General features: G+C 38.3%; 1 protein-coding gene across 5 annotated transcripts in view; it reads left to right on the forward strand.

The window, feature by feature from the left end:
* The window catches only part of ZNF521 (zinc finger protein 521), a 290,644-nt gene that overhangs the window by 253,884 nt on the left and 18,260 nt on the right, over nucleotides 1-18,500 (forward strand). For all 5 annotated transcript variants that reach the window (XM_032152612.2, XM_032152610.2, XM_058438547.1 and 2 more), the window contains 2 exons: nucleotides 6,157-6,288; nucleotides 8,953-9,068. In XM_032152612.2, coding sequence (XP_032008503.1) covers nucleotides 6,157-6,288; nucleotides 8,953-9,068 — 248 coding nt within the window. The remainder of the gene's footprint in view (nucleotides 1-6,156; nucleotides 6,289-8,952; nucleotides 9,069-18,500) is intronic.

Genomic DNA, 18,500 nt, shown 5'->3' on the forward strand with positions numbered 1-18,500 from the left:
CTATTTGTGCCAAAATACCACTGCTGAGTCCCCACAGTTGAAGGAAAGCCACCTTTTTGGTGGGCTGTTTGTTTTACTGTTTATTGTTTGAACAACATTCCAATGTTTTCTCCTACATGAGAATATTCTAATAAGTACTCCACACAACCTATAATAATAGCCAAGGAATTGGACGATATTGCATCTCAGAGCATCTAAAATCCCACTGCCTGCCTCTCCTCTCCCTACCCACCTGGACCTCCTGCTAGTTTCCAAGCTGCTGATGTTTATGGGGCTCTAGGCAGCCCCTGGGCTCTTTAAAATCTGCTGGGTACCATGCAGCCTACCCCAGTTGAATCATTTCCTGCTCCAGCCCTGCTGATAATGAGAAGTTCGAGGCAGGAAATAACAGTGGCAATATCAGTGGCTTTGCTTATAAAGTCCAAAAGCATTGTAGCCTTTAGACCATTGGCTAAAAACAGCCAGTAACTAAGTTAAGGTAAGCTTGCACCTGTAGATCTCCTGGAACTGAGATTCTGACTGAGGCACACAGGATGTGTATCCTGCGGCTCTTCTTGAGATACCTAAGGGTTAGGCACTTTGTGCACGCAGTCAGGGTCCAGGAACCTGGAGCTCATTTCCTCATGTCCCAGTGTCCTTTTCCTCTTATTGTAAGAGTCTCATGCCTGTGTCTCATGTGGCATAGAAATACTGACAGTGCCAGGCACTCCCATATTGCCAGTGACAAAACTCCTAGAAGGTGCCAGCGTCGGTCTTCAGGCTGCATTCATTTTCATGGCAACTTGTTCAAAAAAAATAAGGGCAGAACTTTTTAACTGGTATGAGAAAAAACGTTCACACAATATTCAATACTCTCAAATTCTGCCTTACTTTGGGGGCTTAATGACTAATCTCCCGGCAGACTTTGAAGCCTAAGTCATAGTCTCCATTGCCAAATTAGCACCTCAGTGTGTTTATGTTACAGTCATGAAATATGTGCTGTATATAATACAACAAATTATCGTGGCTGAGTGCTATGGCCCTGGAAAGAATGTGATGGCTGTGTGCATGGCAAATTACACTGCAGTCTGCCTATTTTTCTACTCCTGGTTTCTAGGGCGAGCCAATGTAGCCGAGGGGTGAGTTTTGTCATGTATAGCTTTTCTTTGTTACTCCTCGGACCCCTAGCTTATAAATGTGTGCTTGGAAATTAACTCAGGGAAGAGGAGAAGCAAAGTAAAGGGTGGGGGGTTGGGAATTGGGTTAGGGCATAGTTTTCTTAGATTTAAAAATGTATGTGAGGATATAGTGGTAACACACATTCGAACTGGATAAGTTACAACTGTAGGGCATTTGATTCCTCTGTTTGGATTCTGAGGGCAGAGTTTACTCCCACTCAGATCAGAGCTTTTAAGTATGGCCCTGGCCACATGGTGATATAGCAGGAGGGGTTTCTATCTGTAGACTTTAGCCTATAGATTTATGCAGTGGAAGAGGCTGGAGGACCCTTCTGGCCAGTCTCAAGGGTAAAAGGGAGAAGGAGTTCTACTTATAAACTGTTACAAATTGGCCCTCAGTAATGGCTGTAGTGTTGATCAGATGATATAAGGGGGCCCCCAGTGATTCCTGGGATAACAGCTGCATGTAAGTCAGCCACTGAACATTTGCTTGTAGCCACTCTAGATTTTTGTTTTTATTGAAGGAAAAGGAGTATAAACATGGGACACACAGTCTGGAGGCTGCTTAAAGGGTTTCTCTTGTTTAAAGCTTATATTGAAATGTCAGTGTCTTCTGTTAAACCAGCAATTGCCACCTTGGAGCTCATAATTTAAACCTGTGCTTGAGCATCCAAATGGTAACTAATATTTCTTCTGTTATAAAACAGGCTAATAAATAGTTATGTAGGTCCAGGTTTTCTAAATTGGAGGAATAGAAGTTGTCACTCATCTTTGAACTGGCTTTAGACAAGCAGATGATTTCTTAGAGCACAAAATTGTGTAAGTGATTATCACGTTTCCTACTAAGTCAGTGAGGTTGTAGTCCAATTATGTATGCAGACGCTTTCCTTTGAAACATTTAATATTGGAGTAAATATTTACATTAGCATCAGTCTCTTTTATGTAGACTTGATTCCTGTTTACATTTATGTTCACAGTTAAATGAAGATTAACAAATGGAAATAATTATTTTAGCTGAAATTTCTATACATGTGAAATGATTTCTTAATTATGCTCAGAGCAGCTTTGGTCATGCCTTCCAGTGGGTGACCAAGACAGGAAGTTGCTGGCTTCCAGCATGTTCTCAATGTTAAATGCCCCACTCTGACACTGGACCCCCATTGCTAGGCACATACACCTCCCTCAGTATCCAACAGAGAGGGGCATTCTATGTGTTCTGGAAAGATACAGGCTCATACAGAAAGCTCCATGTTTGCTCATATAGCTAAATTGCATTCTGATAGTTCTTTCTCCCTTTCCTTGTGCTAATTTTTGTTTTTGCACATACTTGGCTAGAATACTTTTAAGTTTAATTGGGCAAAACTGGAGTTTTTCTATACTTCATAATATTGCTCATTTCCTATCTAATTTTTCAGCTAGCAAAATTTCAGTGTTCTAATCAGTCTTCATTAATAGGGTTTAGAAAAGGTAGGTTTTTTCCGCTCTCTTTTAATTTCAAAGTACCCTACAAGGCAAATTGTGCTCATTGTAGAAAATCTGGAGAATATAGATAAGCAAAAAGGAAAAGAAAAATCTAGAAGTTTCATTCGAAGATCCCATCTATAATTCTTAATTAAAAAATAGGGCTGTACTAGCCTATTATATCCTTAATGGAATATTGTAATGGTTATTAAATCAATTGACTCTGAATCTCTTTTTAATAAATGAATCAGGCTGTATTATCCAATTACTGTCAGCTGCTACCTTTCCAGAGAGCAGAAATGGTTATTTTGATTGAATTTTTTAAGCTTTTTGGCACCTTTAGGAAGAGGAGGAGGAAAGCCACAATTCAGGTTATGCTTTGTGGGCAAAATCCTGAGTAGAGGTGCTGATAGTATCCCATCAAGAACATTGGCTTTAAATAAAACAGCAGTTACATTTACTATTCTTTACTACCTTATACCAGATAGGGGGAAGAAAGGAGAGTTTTGAAAAGAGATGGGGTTTAACTCAGCCAGATCCCCCCCAATTCTAAGGGTTTTCACGAATTCTTTGAGAAGTCAGACATGGCTCTCAGAAATACAAAGGTAAATATGGAATTAGAAGAGAAGAGTTAAAGACTCTGAATAAGGATAAACTTTTGAAATTCTTATTATGAGTAAGTTTCATTTTCTTTTACTACTTCAATTAAAAAAAATACAAAATGAATTATATTAACCAGTTGTTAGAATGTTTTGTGTTACTATCTCTCTTTCTCATTATACATTTGACCTTGAGGTAATAGGCAAGTGTGAAGATGGGGGAAGGGAGTAGGGAAATGAACAAAGGTGAGAGAAAAGGAGGGACTCTAAACGTCCACCTAAGAGCTTATTGGCTTTTGCTCATCTTATAATGTGCTGTGTAACAATTCATATATATTTTCTCTCCTATGGAAATAACTAGGAGATCAGTTTATTGGGAAGGGCCTCATGGTGTAACTTAAAAATAAAAGGCAGGTAGAACTTCCAACTTTTTTTTTAACATTACAATGTGCTTTTAAGCTGTAAAAAGAGTTCTGAAAATGCTAGATGCAATTGTTATCGTTGCTGTCACTTAGTGCTTTCACAAATAAAAGATAGAATATGTAGAAAATAAGTCTGCCCTAATAATGCATAAATACTGTTATGCCTGTGTGTCACCTTTTTATGAATTCACTTGACTGAATTTGGATTATTTAACATTTGGGGATGCAACTTCTCTTTTCTTTGGGTAAGAAATACATAAAAATGAATGAGTACATTTTCTCTGCACTCATACACATATGTCTTATTTATTTTTCCTTCTCTTATTTTTCCAAACAAAATACTCATAGTCAAGAAAGATAATATTACATTACAGAGCATCCTAACGTGCATAATTCACTTTATGCTTATGTGACAGTCAATTGTCCCCAGGAAAACTTGCCAAATCTATTACATCACACCTATTGCAAGTTTTAAAATTCTGAAACAAGTGTATATCAGCTCATATCCATAGGCCATCTCTTGGTTCTTGTGCAAAACACACATAATTTTAAAAGGAGATGAAAACCCTTAGTAACCTTCTTACTATTCAAAATAAAGGTATGTAGCATTAAGGAAATAGAGAACTTTTAAAGTTAGCAAGTATTTCTGAAGATGAACTTGCCAATCCAATTTCTTACAATAAATAGTGTTTTTTATATTTCTTAATGTCTAAAATCTGGAAATTTTTTGGTGACTTCAGGATTTAAAAAAAAAGAAAGAAACGATGAAAAAACCCTTGATCTTATATAATCCCTAAAGCTTTTTGTATAACCCCTTGTCATGTCAGTATGCACAATTAAACTCCCTCTTACATAATTATAATCAAGGAATTTACTGTGCCACCCAGATACAGAGTAGGTTTTTATCTCTTGTGAAATGTAGACAGTACTGGGTGGCTTAATTAGTGCTTTGCTTCTCTTTTTACAAATTCCAGTCCTCTGCTTCTAAAGACTCATACTTGTATGGGAAGAAAGATTAGGAATACAAATAGAGTGATTTTACTCCTAGTTAGCTAATAATTACTCACTTTGTAATTGGGACTTGGTATTGCCAGTAATATCAGCTGGCAAAGGACTTACACATGCATGTTGTCTTTGAATGAAAGAAAATAACTGCAGTGTAGGCTTGTTACCCTTATAGTGTGACAGTGTCTTTCATTCCCTAGACCTAGAATATCTTAGTAGCATTTTTTAATCATTGCTTATAGGAGAATATAAAAGTATAATGTGATAACAAGCCAGATTAAAGTGCAGCCTCTACCCTTTAAAAGTAAGTAGTCTTGGAAGTAGTGGGTGTGTGCCCCACCCTATCTATTAAGATATTGCCCCTGAGGCCAGAGTACCCAGGTTTGAATCTAGACTGCCTGCGTTCAAGTTCTGGCTCTTCCAATTATGAGTCCTTGTGACTCAGAGTAAAGTTGCTTAAACTCTCTGCACCTCATTTTTCTCATCTGTAAAATGAGACTAATAGTAGTTTTTCTCATAGGGTTTTAGTGCAATTAAATGAATTCGTCTCTCTGAGCAGTTCTGAAACACAGCAAACACTAAATCAGTGTTAGCTAGGCTGCTAGCTCTAGTGCCCCTGGTTTTTTATATCTTACAATTGAACAATGAAATAAGTTAGGATAATCCTTACATTTTAAACTTGTTTTAAATTTTAATTTTAAATGTTTAAAATCCATAAATGTTTAAAGTAATAGTGTCTGTGTATAACACAAACTCTCCACTTTATATAGCAATATTATGACATCAAAATATTTTTCTGCCCTCTCGTTCTTAAGATATCCAAGAAAAATTCAGGGCTAGTCAAGTGAGCCTGGAGGTCACAAAAGTGCTTTGGAGAAACAGAGGCAGAGTCTGGTTCTGGGGGTAAAATTGAAACTGTCTTCCAGAGTTAAGGGAGAGATGAACTAGGAAGAATATGGGAGACTGGAGGTGCGAAGCAGAGAAAAGGGCATTTGTAAGAGACTGTCCTATTGATGATACTTCAAAGTTGCCAGAAATTCTTCGAAATAGAAAAAGATAGTTTGTATCAACTGAATACCACTGAAGACCTATGGTTAGAAATAGACACTTCCAGGACCTTCTAGATAAGCCAGAGGAGAAACACTGTGGAAGAAGCTGTCCACACTTTTTTATTTTAGGACTTTGGAAATACAGACCCCAGAAAATCATGGTAATTAGATGAAAGGAAATGCCTCATTATTGATATACCAATTATATTATAAAAGTTTAATAAAATGCATTAGCCCTAAGATAAAATCTGACTTCTGATTATCTTTGGATTTTAAATTCCAGAACTGTTTTAAATTGATATAAACTCATGAATAAAGTGAAATAACCAGAAACCATATATACTACTTCATATGTATATTAGGTGATGGAAATAGTTTAATATATGCAATTAAAGATAACTCTCTAGTGTATTAAAGATATGACAGGTTTTCACCATTTCTCTTCACGTATTTTCCTTGACAGATGAAGGACTGAACCATGAATGCAAACTCTGCAGCCAGACCTTTGACTCTCCTGCCAAGCTCCAGTGCCACCTGATAGAGCACAGCTTCGAAGGGATGGGAGGCACCTTCAAGTGTCCAGTCTGCTTTACAGGTGGGAAGATTATTTCAGGAAGACACAGGAGAGGTTGATGGCCACATCATGTCTTTCCTACCAAAGCATTATTTCCCACTGCTATGGCCTTTCACAAATATGACTTCAGTTCAATTTCGGGGGAAGATGTTTGATTTCTGCTTTATTAGCATTATTGATTGCAGCCTACTTAAAGGCTCACATGCACAGGAAGGTTAACTGTCAGGATGAACAAATGGCATTTCAAGTTCTCTCAGAAGTTTGCACTTTTCCATTTGGAAAACTACATACATGTCGTGTTCACTTTTTTTTTTTCTCTCGATGTTAGAGGTTACCAAGGGTAAGGCTGCCTGCACAGAGCTGCTTTTTAATCACAAGATGTTCAAGTAAAAGTGCAGCCATGTTGTCAGCGCATGTCTGCTACTTAAACATGGAGAATTTCATAACATTCTCCACCAGAAATACAAAGATAGTATTAAAACTCACCCCAAATTCTCTGACATAGAAAACAGATTAGATGAGGCATTTATTGCCTCTGAAATTGGATTTGTAGAGTGGAAGTTGATCTACATTTACACTTTTAAGAAGAAATTTTTTGACAGATATGATAGCATTACAGATTTTAGCAGAAAGAAAAAAGTAAATCTGAAACTCTCATTTGAAGCCCATGGAGGTTGAAATATGATCACACATATTTCTGGTATTCCCCTAACAATGACAAAGTTATTTTGGAAAGTCCTTTGTGATTATTTAGCATGTGTTCTGGACTCAGTGGTTAAGCCCCTCAAGCTATGTTGCCTTTTTATTTGTTGGAGGAGGGGGAATATATCCTTCTCTCAAAATCGACTTCTTTGTTTGCAGAGCAAAATTCCAAGCATTGATTATTTACCTTCACTGAACTCAGCCTATAGATTTCTGTTCTGTGATAAAGAGGGGCCATGTTCATTGCACAGCTAACACAATTACTACCTGAGTACGTTGATGGCTCTGCCTTCAACAGTTGCCTGTTTGGCTCCTTCATTCAATAATTCCATCAGCCACTCTCCATCCTTCTTTTGGAACTCTTTTTATTCCTCCGGGTTTATACTTAAAAATATATACTGCTGGCCGGGCGCGGTGGCTCACGCTTGTAATCCCAGCACTTTGGGAGGCCGAGGCGGGCGGATCACGAGGTCAGGAGATCGAGACCACGGTGAAACCCCGTCTCTACTAAAAATACCAAAAAATTAGCCGGGCGTGGTGGCGGGCGCCTGTAGTCCCAGCTACTCGGAGAGGCTGAGGCAGGAGAATGGCGTGAACCCGGGAGGCGGAGCTTGCAGTGAGCCGAGATCGCGCCACTGCACTCCAGCCTGGGTGATAGAGCAAGACTCCGTCTCAAAAAAAAAAAAAAAAAAAAAAAAAATACATCAGTAGTATATATCTTAAGATACAACGAGTCAAGAGTCTAGGTTCTTTATAAAAGCTCATAAGTCTTCATAAAGGAGGACTGGGTCATAGGTCACCTCACGATTGAGACCCCTAATAAAATAGGTCTTTCATGTTGTAGCCAGAAGCCTCGTAAAATGTATTGAGTTATATGCAGATTAGCTGCAAATCTGTGTAAAAACCTCATTACTTCTTGTTGATACAGATAAAGAGACAAAAATGCATTAATCGTGCACAGTCTGCATTTTCTGTGCAGACAGACGTGAATTGTTTTAGTGTATCTTGAAGTAATTTAGAAATAACAATTTTTTTAAAACCCTTCCAATATAAAGTGTGTTAGGTGGGAAAGGAAATCTGAGCAGTTTTTTAAGGTAATGAGAAATGTGATTAAAATGTATGACTCACAAGAACAATATTCTAATATTTTAGGTTGGCTGGCAATTAGAATAATTTTAATGATTAGAGTGGAGTCAAAGTCAAATGCCAACATCTTTAATAAATCCTTTCCCTGCCTATACAGATTAATATTGTAGATGCAAACTTTTTTAGGTCACAATGCACCAGGCATCCATCAGAAGTCAGTTCTGCCAACCCAAACACTGCCTCTGGCATATACAATTTAATTATTAATAGTGTGTCTCCTAGGTAAACTGTTACACAGTCTTAGGGCCTTGTTTTGTAGTCATTAAAATTGAACATGTTTATATTATTGAAACCCTTGCATTCAGTGTGTAGGCTGAGTTGATCTTAAAGTATCCAAAGAGAATTTACCTGCCGTTCTGTTTCACGTTTATAGACAGTGCCCCAGAGTAGCTGTGGGATATGATTTTTAGCATTAACACATTTAAATAGAGAACTGTTTGCTAGCTATAACTTTAGGCAAACACAATAAACAGGGTTTTGGCATCTATGATTTCTTAACCTGTGGGTTGCTGAGAAATAGGAGCCATTTCTGTTGAGACAGAGCTATGCATTTGACAGTTTTCGGCTTTATTTTTTAAAGATTTATAGAGAGCAGGGCCTCCATAAACCTTTACTTTGGAGCTGTTTGGGTTGAATTAGGTGCTCCGTAGAGTGTATCTTAACAAAAGCCAGAGACCCAACCATGAGAAAATGTGACTCAGCTCTCCCCAGGTCTTGAGCAGTAAGTCACACCTGGGAGGCGTGCGGTCCGGCCTGCTGTCTGTTCATGCAGAGTCATCGACTGAGGGCATTTCGGAAACAAAATAACCCAAGTTCACCATTCTTTTATCATTTCAGTATTTGTTCAAGCAAACAAGTTGCAGCAGCATATTTTCTCTGCCCATGGACAAGAAGACAAGATCTATGACTGTACACAATGTCCACAGAAGTTTTTCTTCCAAACAGAGCTGCAGGTAATGTCCTCATGAGGAGGACTGGGATTGAACTCAGTTGCTATTCTTATAGGAAACAGGGGCATTTTAAATCTGGATTCACAGTATCACTCACCCTGGGCCACCATAATGCTTTGTGTGTATTGGGGCAAAGGGAAAATTAGAGCCTGGATTAATAGACACCAAAGTAATTTTGCCTCTGGCTGCTGTCAATCATAAAAAGAACTAGAACAGACCTATAATTGGACCTTCTGACCCAGTGCGATAGACTTAGGGGTCAGGTTTATTGGACTGTGGGATCATTCACCTCGCTTGTCATGACTCATTCTCCCAAATCCTGTTTTATTCATGTTGTATTCCCACTGGGCTCTAAGCTGGGTGGATGTCCAGGTTATTGTTGTCCTGAGGGGCTTAAAATTGGAAGGGAGAGGGAAGAAAAGAAAGAAATCATACTCTTGTCCAGTATGTATATCTTCCATTTAATGGAATAGAATAACTATTACTTAACCAAAGCCTTATAGTTGACAATTTTGCACCCAAAGACATTGAATCTAGCCTTGAGTGGTCCACTTGATTAATGTGTGACTAACCTTGGTCTATAAGTCCTCTGAACCTCAGATATGAAGAAATAAACAATCATCACACTTACAGGGCTGTTATACAGTGAAAATGAAATGATGGGTATGGATATAAGATACAGACATAGGAAGATTTGGTTATTCTTATTTTTCTTAGCTATAGACTGGTAGTTTAAAAAAAATGAGTCAGAGACCTAGATTCTATTCCAGAAGTATCATGTAGTATAAAGGAAAATAACTTATTTTTTAATGTTACTTCACCTTGAAAATGGGTATAATGTCTTATCCTTATTTTTCTGATGAAATGATCTGAGAGTAACATGCTTTTTGTTCAATCTTGTTGGTTCCCGTGGAGGAGAATAGAGTCGAACTGAAAATTATTCTGTTGGCCGGGCGCAGTGGCTCACGCCTGTAATCCCAGCACTTTGGGAGGCCGAGGCAGGAGGATCACAAGGTCAGGAGATCGAGACCATCCTGGCTAACACAGTGAAACCCCATCTCTACTAAAAATACAAAAAACAAATTAGCCAGGCGTGGTAGCGGGTGGCTGTAGTCCCAGCTACTCGGGAGGCTGAGACAGGAGAATGGCATGAACCTGGGAGGCGGAGCTTGCAGTGAGCCGAGATCACACCACTGCACTCCAGCCTGGGTAACAGAGCGAGACTCCGTCTCGAAAAAAAAGAAAAGAAAATTATTCTGTTATTATGAGTATTATTATTAACAACACAGGTATTTAGCCTAAAATGAGGGTCGCAGTTAATTTTCACAGTGAATCCCTGAACCAAATGAAAGAGCTGATCTGGTTGACCTGGGAGAGGCAAGACTGAGGGACTTGTAGCCCACCCACTCCTCAGTCTTCCATCCCACATTGGGTCCTGGGGCAACTTTGTGCTTCCTTGGGCTCTGATGAAACGAGATTTATGTGAGTTATGTGTCCAAATAAGGAATTTGCAGTTTATCTTCTCAGTTATCATTCTAAAAGTGAACAAATAGTAAGTTAAGGAGATGAAATACAAAATATAAGAAAGAATGGGTGAGCCCATTTAGTTGTCATAATGTGTCAGTGGATCCAAATTAAAGTTACTATCTTACCTTGTATCACTTCTAAAAATGCTATTCTGTCACATCTGTTCATGAATTGAATATAGAAGATAGGCCAAGTTAGACTATTGTTTAAAAATACATCTTATTAAAATAATCTAAATTTCTGTTTGAAAAAATACTACATTTTTATCGCATAGGTATCAAAGCATAAGTCATTTTGGTTTTGTGAATCTATAAAGGCTATGGCCAAAACACCTAGTGATACTGTTGATTAGTATGTAAACTGTGAGGCAGAATTAAGTAATCATTTAAAATCAAAGCTGTAGAGTTTCTTTAGAGACTGATTCCTACCTAGTGTTCTTGAAAACAAAAATGTTTGCAACAAACTTCCACTTTTGTACTGTATTAGTAGATTCTCACCTGGCGGTACCTTCAATGTCTTTCATTAAAAGAACTCAGCACTATGGCAGCGGTGGCCTCTGACCCATTGTAGAGCAGACAAAATTAAGCAATTAATCACATCCTTCAAGATTCCAGGTTTCCTTTATGATGATGTATTTTCAGGTTTTATTCTATGTGGAACATATAGTATTCACTCTTTTCTGCTATTAGTATAGACCAATCACAAACTCCTTGGTCTCAGGATGCCTTTACATTCTTAGAAATTATTGAGGACCACAAAAGGCTTTGGTTTATGTGAGTTACTATCATTTTCCATCTTAAAAATCAAAACTGAGAAATCTATTAAATACAAGAATACAAGCACATATTCTATTAGCTGTCAGAGAGATGATGTCATCACATATCAGGTAGCCTCTAGAAAACTTCACTGCATCCTCTTGAGATAATGAGAGTGTAAAGGGCAAATAATGTCTAATATTATTGTGAAAATAGTTTGACCTTACAGACCTCTCATAAGTGTTTAGGAGACCACAGAAGTCCCTGGGCCGCCCTTTGAGAACCACTGGCATAGAAATTTTAGTGCAGAACACGCAACTCTTTTTGAGTTTTTGTGACCTTTTTAGTCAAACATCTACCAAAACATTTCTGACTCACTCATTCAAATTGTGATCTGGGCCAAACAGAGACTTACTCTGTAATCCAAAACTATGAGCCTTATATTTCTAATCCCATAACTCGAAATTATATATATTTGCTCTTGATGTGAATACTCAGGTTTAATATGTGAATCATTCCTTAGATAAGAACAGTATTTATGGTGAGTATGTGATAATTATTATGAATCTGAGATGAGATATTGACTACACAGTCAATATTTCACAAAGCTATAATTCATAGTTATCGGAATCTCTATGTGGGTCTATTTTCTGAAATCCTCAATATCAGTGGCTTTAGTTTCAACACATTAAGAAAAATGATCAGAGTTAACTTGACTTTTTCTAGTTTTGAAAGTGTTTTTATTTTTATATTTTAACTTTTGGCATTCATGGTCCTGTGCATTTGCTTTCATTACCCAAATTGCATTTACACCAGTGCTTAGAGGATGGAATTAATGTAATTTTAAAATATTGATTTATTTTATTTGCTGTATAGAAAATGGGATGGTAACTGTACAAAAACCATGAAACAGTTTCGTTATTTTCCTAGGACAAGTGAAAAAAAATTTCTAAAATTCAGGTGACAATAGAAAATAGGACCTATAACCAAAATAACCACAGAGTAGAAAGATGAAGCCATTTTATCAGCCCACTGTAGTTCATGCCTTGGTGTGCAAAATAAATGTAAATTTTAAACCACTTGAACTCATCTACTTTTTTACGCCACCAAAGTTCAGAATAAGAAGGACTTTTCACAAGAGACTATAAAACTAAATGTCTAAGAACTGCAATCCTATTAGAGATTTTAAAGCATACAATTTATTTGGCTTTTCTATCAAGGTGAGAATAATAGGTTAAGTTTAGGATAAGCATTCTGGAATTGACCATCAGCATCACTATGGATATCTTTTAAATGTACATAAATGATTTCATGACCATAATACATAATTTGCATTTCTTTTGCTTTATACCCAGTTGAAAATACGAAGCATTTTTTGTGGATAGAAGTGCTTTGTTAGGTATAGAATGTGTGTATATATATACACACACACATTCTATACCTAACAAAGCACTATATAGAATGTATATATATACATTCTATACCTAACAAAGCACTTCTATCCACAAAAAATGCTTCATATTTTCAACTATATATATATGAGGGAATGTTAATGAAAATTACTTGCCACCATATATGTATACACACACACACACACATATATGTATATGGGGATGTATAAGTATGTATACGTGTGTATATATACTATGTGTGTACATATACTATGTATATACGCATATATATAGTGGTGTGTTACCTTCATTTGCATTGCCTACAAAGCCAGTCAGAATGTAGGTAATTCTTCACTATACACTGTTCAGGAGATCAAGCATTCAGGCACCATCCTTTGAGCATGACAAACCACAAGTCCTTTTAGATTTAGGCCAGATGAAGCCCTTATTTCTATGAAACGTTTAATCTAAGTCACACTTTTTGCCAGTGTAGAAGTTATGTTCATCACACAACCCATAAACCTTGCTGACCAAATGTTCTACATTCCAGTCCAGATATATATCTGGACTGGAATTTTATATAATGTGTATAATATAAAATTATATCATATTGTAGTTATGTATATACACATAAAAATATAATAATTTGTAGCAAGATATAACCTTTCTCTTTTGGTAGAGTTTCCCTCCATTTTTGCAAGAAATTCTAATACACTTCAAAGGCCACCTAGCATGCTGCCAGGAGAGGAGATGTGCTTTGGAATAAGAGTCCATTATTTCAACTCAATGAACATTTTATTATTTTTTAAGTGAATGAATGTGTTCAATGTTTCACATGTTTTCCTAATAGACCTCAAGATTTTTCAGCAGAACCTAAGGAAGCTGCTTTGAGAGAGGATGGTATGGTCCAAGAATAATATCCTACAATGCATATTTGTATCCAAAGTGGTTTATGCAGGTGTGAGCAAGTGGTGTTTGTAAAAATCCTGTTGAATAGGCCACATTCTTTCAGTACACTAATTGCTGTTTAATTGGTGCCTCCAGAAAAGCTACTATTGAATGGCAATGATCAAATCATCCTCTCTCCCGAAGTGTCCACATAGAAAGTTCTGTCAGGCCTCTTGTTATAAATTTAATGAAGATTGAGGGAATTCCTGCAGTACGTGTAGAAGAAATTGGTCTAGTTGAACTTTAGGCTCTGAAATTCTAGTATTTCAATTCCTTTTGAATCAAAGATTATCTTAATACCCAGCCCTTCCCTTCATTAACTCATGAGTGCAGTGTTTCCTATATTCAAAGTACAGTAGTAATTTGACATTTGAGGGATATACTGAGACTTCCAGAAATCACTAAGGTTTAAATGTGTAATTGTCACTATAGCTGTTTGATTTTCTTCTCAAATCACTTTTCCACCAAATCACCTGATTTTGATGCATATTTTTCACGCCACAGTTTAACTGGTGCTTGAGTGTTATGGTCATATTGCTGAAGGAAAAATGAATTACTGCATATGGGATGGGACATATAAGACAACAATACAGCATTAAATTGTCGCCATTGAGTGGTCACTTGCTAACTTAGCTACTGGTCCTAAACTAGCTTCTCAGTGAGTATAACACAAAATCTGTCTCACATTATTAAATAATATGTGATGAGGCATTTAGGAGTCCTTGTTAATAGACAGAATTACAACTGCTATATTACATACTGCTATAGTCCTCATGCCATTATTAAGAAAATATACCTATTAAAAATAGTTATAGGCCAGGCACAGTGGCTCATGCCTGTAATCCCAACAGTTTGAGAGGCTGAGGCAGGCATATCACTTGAGCCCAAGAGATTGAGACTAGCCTGGACAACATGGTGAAAGCCTCGTCTCTACAAAAAAAAAAAAATTACCCAGGTTGAGGTGCCTGTGGTCCCAGGTACTCAGGAGGCTGAGGTGGGAGGATCACCTGAACCTGGGGAGGTTGAGGCTGCAGTGAGCCATGATCGCACCACTGCACTCCAGCCTGGGCGACAGAGAGAGAGAGAGAGAGAGAGACCTTGTCTCAAGAAAAAAAAAAAAAAAATATATATATATATATATATATATAATTCCATCTTTTTAAATTCACCATGATGCCAAACACTTCATGACATACTTAAAATAATTAGACATATATTTACAATCTACTAGGAAAGAGAAGATAGGCAAAGAAATAGCTACTATATGCGGTAATATGTAATCAATGGTTATAAATCTTCCCAGAAAAGGTGTTTCTTCTCCAGCTGGGAGAATTGGGTGGGAGGCACCCCTGCTGGTTTGGATGGATGGTTATGGAATTCAGAGAACATGATAGACACTCACTGAACATTGGCTCTGTAACCTTCTTGCTGCTTTCCTAATGCTGACCTAAGTGAACAAAATCCAGATTCATCATTATTTGAAAATAAAATCTATACCTCAGACATATCAGAAGTTTCCTGAGTTCTCTGTTCTAACTTACGGGAATAATTTTGCAATGAGTCATACCTGGACATAGTTTCATGTTAATCAGTTTCCAGGTAAAAATTCTTATTTTTAAACATTTATCTTTTTCAAGTGATTAGGAGTCTTGGGCTTTGTTTTGATTTTTAACCTCTAACTAGAAAACTAAACGTGTATACTTGCTTTCAGAAATGTATTCCAAACTAATACACTCCACTGTCTTTCATCCAATTACAGAGGTGTGGCTAAGACAAACAGTTTTATTTTACCCCTCCAGGAAAGACAAGGTAGAATCTGAGTGTAGTTTGGAAAAAAGTTTTAGTTTGTTTTTTCATATTTTCCTCCAAGCGAGGCTGAAATCCTCTTTTGCAAACAAGAGGAATGAAAGGGTGTGTATTCACAGCATATCCAGAGGAAGTAACCCTCATCCCCATTTTCTCACTTTTTGTATTTTCCAAGGGCTTACTTTTTATTTCCTACAGAGCTTAAATTTTTTTTTTTTTTTTGAGACGGAGTCTTGCTCGGTTGCCCAGGCTAGAGTGCAATGGCACCATCTTGGCTCACTGCAACCTCTGCCTCCTGGGTTCAAGCAATTCTCCTGCCTTAGGCCCCCAAGTAACTGGGATTACAGGTTCATGCTGCCACACCCAGCTAACTTTTTTGTGTGTATTTTAGTAGAGATGGGGTTTCACCATGTTGCCCAGGCTGGTCTCAAACTCCTGAGCTCAGGCAATCCACCCGCCTTGGCCTCCCAAAGTGCTAGGATTACAGGTGTGAGCCACCACACCAGGCCAAAATTTCTTTTATTATCCCCACACAAACTATAAAACTCAAAACCCTGTTATGTCTTGCCTCTTATCATGTGTTCTTCTGCTGGGACCCCTAGGTTGGAAATATTTGCTCATCACCACATCTAGATCTGGCATATCCGGGTCCTATACTGATCAGTTCGGAGGAAAGTCAGTGTGGGGGATTGTAATTCCCACCTCTTCTTGGATGGTCTGGGCCTCATTCCTTTGCTCTTTACATTTCTTAAATCCACCGTGCCCCTGTGTATCTCTTGTTCTTGTGGCTGAAATCGCAGTCCTTAAGCACATCACAAAGATTTCAAAATTCACAGGAGTACAAATTGTGTCAAATGAGCACGTGGTTCTGGAACTGGTCCATTTTATACATCACCTCATTTCTTTGCTTTGTGGGCCTGCAGGGCTTTGGAAGTAAATTGGTGCTACAGCAACTTCCACTTAATTTGCTCAGTGGTTAAATTGATCTATCTCTTTTATTTGATCGGATCTCCAGGAACCGAATCATTTGCATTGATTTATTGATTGGTGCTATGTTTTCACCATTAGTTTTGATCACTTTCAGCTGTTAATATTGGATAATTCAATCAGGATTGATTGGCCTTACCATTGAAGGCAGAAAGTTAATCACATAGGACACAAACAGGACATGGCTAAGCTAACCTCAGTTTGTTATTCTCCTCTCTCTCCCTTCCAACCACCCATCATCTATGCAGTAGCAAAAAGACTAGAGTTTTTCTTAAGCAAAGGAGGGAGGTTGCAGTTGTATAGCATTCATAATGCGTCTAACGGTAAGATAGTTTTATTTGGCTTTTTAATAAAATTGCATCTAGAAATTAAGCAAGCATACAGAAAGATAAGCATGATTATCACAATGAACTCATTTGGACTAAATGAGTAAATGCATTTTCAATTACCTATTTTGTACAATAAATGCCTAATCTGTGTGTGCATGCTTGGAGGCACAACCTGGGCTCACCTTTTTCTAAATTTGGCGCTTCCTGCTTCACCATGTGTCCTGGTAGTCAAATTTTCAAGAATCAGGTGGTTAATATGACTGAAGTAAGGGAACAGAGGTAATTGCAATAAGCTGAAACCACTTTATTTGCATTTGAATTGTTTCTACAGCACCCCAGCTCAGTTTTTAAAAATTCTCCATCCATTAATTTCTTGATGTTCATATTGATGGCTGGTTTTCGCTATTAAAAGAGGGAGCACCACCTCTTCGTTCTAGGACTCGTTCCCTCCTCCAACAGCCCTGTTGTTAGCGAGCTGCCATTACATTATTTTTTTGTCTGGCCCAGAGTTGACGACAGATGGCCATCTCCGAACTGCCATCAGTGCAGCTTTATGGAGCATCCAGCCAGGGTGTACTGAAGAGCACTGTGGCCAGTTCTGCAGCCCCCTCCCTCCCACCCCCTGGAAATGTTCATCACCTCTGCCACATTCTGCTTTGGCTGCTCTCTGCTGGCCCTGCCATCTTCCACGTCGCCAAGACAGCCTGCTACCATAGCACTGGAAGATCTGCCTCCATTAGGAAGGAGAGACTGCATGTGTGACTGTCTTGTAAAGACAGAGCTCTGTCTCAGCGCCTTTGTAGTCGGATCCTTTGGAGAAATCCGGAAATCCAAATTTTCCAAAACATTCTGCAATCTAGAGAGGCTCATGGAATTGCCACGTTTCTATTTTAGATGTTTGCACCACACGTGGATCAGTTTCCTCACATTAGCAGAGACAAAGTGGCAAGAACAGACCCTTTATGTTTACAAACTTTCCTCTAACTATTGGGAAACACCACTTCCATATCCAGCTGTTGTGACAATTAGGGTAAGAAAGATAGTAATCATGGGCTTCCACTATAAATCTCCTGAAATGAGCAAAGAATCCGTTCCAGCGTCTTCCTGATCCATCAATGTGGCGATCCCTCGGACAGCCGGGTGAAATGAGCTGCTGCTGTGCATTTGGAGAAAGATTGATAGGCTGCTCTTGATTGAGTTTGCTAAGGCCAGGCAGCTTCAGAGCCAAACGTGTATTTTAAGAGGAATTCACATTTGTATCCTTTATTGTTATATTTGCAGCGAATCTACAGCTTGGAACAGGCTCTGCCCTGCAGCTATGAAGGAGTAAGTTCCCCTTATTGGAGAGAGAGTAGTGTTCTGTAAAAGCCTGAGATGTGGCGGCGAGATGAATAGTGCTTAAAAGCTGTGCTTGCGGTGCTGTCATTTAGAACAGCAACTCCGAGGCTTTAAACGGGAGTGAAAGGCAGGGTAAACGAGTCCTTTAATAGTGGTGAAATTTTAAACTGCCTAAAATAACAGGTCTCCTTCATTGATAACTTCATTGAATGAGTGGGTGGAAACTAACTGGCCAAGAACTGCTTTCCCATAGGAGGGCCAAGTTTGCAAAAGTGGGGCTTTTTCCTTGGGCCCCTCCATGTCTGGGAGGGCAGCTTCTTTCCTGCGTGATACCTGCCCCTGCCTTGATGGCAG

The sequence above is a fragment of the Hylobates moloch genome, unplaced genomic scaffold (assembly GCF_009828535.3).
Source record: "Hylobates moloch isolate HMO894 unplaced genomic scaffold, HMol_V3 SCAFFOLD_5, whole genome shotgun sequence".
Taxonomy (NCBI): Eukaryota; Metazoa; Chordata; class Mammalia; order Primates; family Hylobatidae; genus Hylobates; species Hylobates moloch.